General features: G+C 36.5%; 1 protein-coding gene across 1 annotated transcript; it reads left to right on the plus strand.

The window, feature by feature from the left end:
- Positions 1–3,197, plus strand: LOC147473061 (pentatricopeptide repeat-containing protein At2g30780-like). Its single transcript, XM_086587865.1, is given in 5 exon segments — positions 1–449; positions 536–581; positions 584–1,777; positions 2,489–2,581; positions 2,672–3,197. Coding segments are annotated over 3 exon segments (1,533 nt in total). The 5' UTR covers positions 1–38; the 3' UTR covers positions 1,660–1,777; positions 2,489–2,581; positions 2,672–3,197.
- The last annotated feature ends 2,562 nt before the right edge of the window (positions 3,198–5,759 follow it).

The raw sequence follows: 5,759 nt of genomic DNA on the forward strand, positions 1-5,759 counted from the left end.
AAAAAACCTCACTTTCAAAAAACACTTAAAACCCAACAATGAGACGCGTACTAAAAATCACAGACGCGTCAGCAAAAACAGAAAGTTTACGTCTTTATCAAAAACCAATTATTCCAAGACCCAAATTCCTAATTCCACCACCACCACCATCTTCAACTTCCACATTGACCAAAAGTCAAACACGTTTTTTTGATGGGTACCCAAAACTCATTAACTTGTTTACAGAAAAGGGAACAAATAGACGTATTATACATAAAATGGAAGAAGTGCTTTTGAATAATAAAGTTGCACAGTTGTGTGATGAGTTGGTTAGTAATCAGTTTCATTCTAAGAAGGTTTTTGGTATTTTGGAAGATAAAGCTGTTCCTTTGATAAGGATTTATTCTAATGGTTCTGGTTTTGTTTCTCTGTTGCAAAAGCTTAAACCTTGGCCTCTTTTAGCTCTTGAGGTAATGGTGTCCTTATTTTATTTTTATTTTTATTTATAGAATTTATGCTATTTATTTTTATTTTTGTGAATTGGTATTGGTTGTAGGTTTTTAACTGGAGAAGGAAAAAATGTGAAGCTGGTTTGGGTATGGTTTTGAGGAATATGCCAAGGGAATAACAATTGCCGGTAGAACTAAGAATGTTGATCTTGCTGTTATTTTGTTTAAGGAAGCGTCGGATAAGGGAATTAAGACATCTTCAACTTTTAATGCACTAATGGGAGCGTATATGTATAATGATTTGGCTGATAAGTGTCAGTCGTTGTTTCGGGATTTAAAGAGGGAAATCACTTGTGGTCCGACTATAGTGACGTACAACATTCTGTTAACGGTTTTTGGACGATTAATGTTGGTGGATCATATGGAGGCAACTTTTAGAGATATTCAGAATTCGAATCTCACACCTAATTTGAATACATACAATCATATCATTTCTGGGTATGTCACTGCGTGGATGTGGGAGGACATGGAGAGGGTGTATAGAACAATGGAGGAAGGCCCTGTCAAGCCTGAAGTGAGCACTCACTTGCTAATGCTTCGAGGTTATTCACATTCGGTAAATTTGGAGAAGATGGAGAAGACTTACGAAATAGTTAAAGATCACATCAATGAGAATGAAGTGCCATTGATTAGAGCCATGATAAGTGCGTATTGTAAGAGTTCTGATAAGGATAGGGTTTCAAAGGTTGAGGCTCTGCTCAAACTTATCCCAGAAGACGAGTACAGGGCTTGGTTAAATGTGATCTTAATAAAACTCTATGCGCAAGAGGATTTAGTACATACCATGGAAATTTTTATTGGTCAGGCTTTTGAACACAACACTTCTGTGACCACAGTAGGTGTCATGCGTTCAATAATTGCGAGTTATTTCCGATGCGATGCTGTGGAAAGGTTGACTAGTTTTGTCAAGCGGGCTGAGTACTCTGGTTGGAGAATTTGTCGGTCCTTGTATCACTGTAAGATGGTGATGTATTCTTCAGCGAATCGCCTTGAGGAAATGGAAAATGTTCTAAAAGAGATGGAGAGATTCAACCTAGATCCTACGAAGAAAACATTCTTGATAATGTACAAAGCTTATTCACATTGGGGCCAAAGGTCTAGAGTAATGAGATTACTAGGGACTATGTTCAAGCATGGGTTTCAAATTCCTTCAGATGCCTTCTTTTCCTAACAAGCCCTATTTACATCACATACTGCTATCTTCCGGCTACAATGATTTGGAGATGCTTTCAGTGAAGAATGGCATATGATTTCTGACATCGGGAACACAAGAGCTGAATTAACTGCTGGTAAGCTCCTCACTTTCATGCTTTCTATAGATGTCTTGATTACTTTATTTGAATGGTAGAATAGAAATTCATTAAAGTGCAAGTGAGATAAAAGCCATGAGTTGAAGTAACAGGCAGACCGTAGTCCAGTGTGATATTGTTCAGTTTCACAAACTATTGGAATTTCAGGGTTGGTTATATATATGCAGTAGATCTAGAAATGTAATTGCTATGGAAATTAGTTGCGCATATAGAAAGACAAATCAGCTGTGTGTAGCCTGACAGTTTGGGAGAAATATTATAAAGGGTTATTTTGTGGGAGATTGATCTTCCCTTTATGTAATTATATGGTCGAACAACTCTTTACTGTTTTTTTTTGGAGGTAGAAGCTGGTGCCATTTTAGTATCATTTCGAGAGACCCTTGGCCCAATGCTACCCCTTACTTATAGGATCCTACTCTTGCGTTTCACAGTTTGTGGTATGTTTATTTTGCTAAGTATTTGTAGTATGTTGAATAACACTTGCATTTCATTTCAACGATGGGAATTCATATGAAGAACGAGTTTAGTCCTATACCATGATCACTACCTTAATTGAATATACGTGTCACATTTCCAGTGTCACCGGCATTTCCTAGCAGTTTTAGTCATGGTCACCTTGTACACCCGTCTGTTTTATAGTCTTATATCTTGAAACTGAGGCATTGAACTTGTCCATATATGTTTCTTCAGAAACGAAATGTTTCTAACCAAAGGGAGCATCTTCTTCTACTGCTTGCCAACATCCATATTCGCCAAGGTCATGAGACAACATCCACATCAACGGTACCTCACAAATAAACAAGTTCTTGTTGTAAGATCATTATTACTTTACCTTTACCTAATTTTGTTGTCAACATATTCTTATAATATCAGCTAGGGGAAAACAGAGCTGGGATAAGGCCAAAAGTGAGCTTAAGGTTATAGAGAAGAAAAACTCATTGGAGGCTACTGGATGAGCAACTCTGAGTCACCCTTTACGCAGTGCCTTCTTTGCTTGTGAATGATTCCGATGATCAGGTCGATGGCAGTGACAAGGCTAAATACGGCATAAGGATTGGAAGTTATGACATTTGAAATCAAGATTTAGCAATTCATCTCTTGCAGTGAGATATTGTTGTTGCAGCAGTCCTTGAATCTTCAAAATACCTCCTTGGGTTTATCTAAGATAGGCTACATTTGTTAGTCGTTCGTTCCAAATAGTTTTAGGAACCATCTTCATGTTCTGTATTCTTTGAGTTGTGTCAGGAACCGTCCATATACCCTTATTTGTCTTAGTCTTGATTAGTTAATGTAAGGTGGTATACTTAGTTTTAATTTTGACCACACATTCAATATTTCAATCGTTATAGTTAAACTAGCGATTGATCAGATAAGTTATGAAGCCAAACCTTCTTATTCACTTCATGCCTGACTGACTCATTGCCTTTTCTTTTTTCTTTTTTTTTATTATTTTTTTTATAAGGATGTCCTGTGTCTTAAGTCTTAACATAGGCATCAAATTCATTCATCACGTGAGTGTGTGCAATCAAAAGGCGCAGGGCAATGCATATTACCAGACAAATGTTCAGTGACGTACTGCTATTATTAGGCTTCTGTCAACCGGCTTATTACATCAGAATTCAAATATTTGTGTACTCGGAAATGAATTTAAGACATAAGTTACAAACAATTGCAAGTGGGAGATCAAGCACTGGAGTTAGTACATGAAGCGCAGAGGAGGGGCAGCAAGAAGAGAGATCTCATTTTATCACTGGAAAGATGCAAATTATATCAAGCTAACTCATTGTAATATGCTACCAGCCCACCAGAATCATTCAAATGGTGCAAAGTAGAGAGAAACCATATGATGCAGATTTCCCAAAACAGCATAATGTTTGGTGTGCTAAAAGTAGGTTACGTAGATCATCTAAATAAAGTAAAGACTACGAAATCTCTGAATGCTGAAGTGCAAAACTAGGTACTAGCTCTGAAAATGTACAAGCATTCCAAAATTTCCAAATACCAAATGCAAAACAATGATTCGAAAAACAAGTCAGACTCAAATACACTTGACTTGAGTATATAAGATACTTCAAGCATACAAATTAAATATGTTCTAGGATGTTATAGGAAATAGTCTGTGGGTGTAAGTTTGGTGATTGTGTTGTTTTTTTTCCAATATTTTATCAGCTGCTCTACTTCTGGGGTGCGTGAAAGCTTTTCATCTGCTTCACTTAATAAGCTTAACTACATTGCCAACAGTATTGTTCTTCTCCTCTGAGTTTCCAGAAGACCATCCTGAGAGATCTGAGTAGAACTTCCTGAGATCACCACGAGAAATTTGAATGTGAAAACACTGAAAAATATCACTCATCTTCATTGAAGTCCAACAGGAAATCAGTTAGATTCTCAGAATCATCGATGGCATCGTCAAGAGACATGGGACCTTCTTTCGGAAAAGACTTCAGTCGAGGACCGAAGTGTGTCCAAAGCGGCTGAGGACCACACATTTGGTATTTTTTTTTTTTTTTTTTTTTTTGAAAACTTTTTATGTGAAAATGCTGACGTGGTATGTGGTCCTCAGCCGCTTTGGACGCACTTCGGTCCTAAGCGCTGAGGACCGAAGCTTTTCTCCCTTCTTTCTTGGGTTTCCCCTGAAAGGAAATGAGAATAAGTCCATTAAAATGATTAAGGTAGATTCAAAGTTGTTCTAGTTGCATACAACACGTTCATTCTGTCAAATAATCTGAGTCGAGAAAGAGGGTCGTAAATATTCAGGGCTTGTCTATAAAGCATGTACTGCTTACAGGCATTAAGATTGTCAGAAATCTTTAGCAGGTTATACCCATCTAAATCAAGCCAATAACATCCACAGATTCTGCAAAAATATAAAAGTGTGCTATAGTTAGTTTACCTTAGACTTTTGAAGCTCTGGAGTACTTTTAAGAACACTCCAATTGCGTGAAAGCTTTTGATATGCTTCATCCTCTCCCTCAACCTCGCTATCCTCTGATTCGTCCTTTACCAAGTAAATGCATGAAGAAGATATGTTACAAGCTAACTGCACACGGTTTTTCTAAAATTCCATTCCAGATAACAAAGAGAACCATAGATACCAAATATTCTAAAACTAAAGCACTATATAATACTAATTCAGACAAAAAGTGTAACGTCCACTAACCGATTCCTTACCTAAATCGGTATTTCACACTTGTACGTCATATCGGTCATATAACAATTTTATTTGGAGCAATTGTATATGATAGTTAATATGAAATCAATATCATGTTGTTCTAGAAGTACAATAAAATAAATATACTAGAGAAAATATTAACACACAAGAAACACACTACCACATTGTAATCCTTTCAACTTGAGGGAGGGAATTCAGCAAAAGAATGAACAAAACAGAAGGCAAGCATCAACAGACAAAGAGCCATCAAAGATAGTTCTAGGACATTCTTTTGTAATTAACTAACTTGTCAGCTAATGACTATATAAAGATGTAATCAAGTTTGTTTTGAGTAATGAGAAAAATATTCTATCATATAGCACTTGTCCAAAATGACGATACGTACATGCAAAGTTTATACAAGGACAGATACGTAAAGCTATTTTTAATTGGTTCTCGTCTTCTCGACGTAATCTCTAAATGATGAACGTATGATCCAAATAATGAACAGAAGATACATGGAACCAAGACATACAATATTGGAATTAAGAGTATGGTACGTGCCGATCTCAACCGATCTCATGGTACAAGAGATAACACATGTACCTTTGTCAAGTTAAGAGATAATGCATGTATCTTTGTCAAGTTATGGTGATTCATTTTCCATTGCTACAGATGATGTGACAAGTTGTAAACCAAGAACTGTTATTTTGTGTTTCTTTTATGCCAACATTTGTCTTTTGTTTCCGTTAATACCATTATACCAACACTTGTCTTATAAACAGTTGGCCAAGTTTCAACACATTCATG

The sequence above is a fragment of the Coptis chinensis genome, unplaced genomic scaffold (genome assembly GCF_015680905.1).
Source record: "Coptis chinensis isolate HL-2020 unplaced genomic scaffold, ASM1568090v1 utg498_pilon_pilon, whole genome shotgun sequence".
NCBI classification, from domain to species: Eukaryota; Viridiplantae; Streptophyta; class Magnoliopsida; order Ranunculales; family Ranunculaceae; genus Coptis; species Coptis chinensis.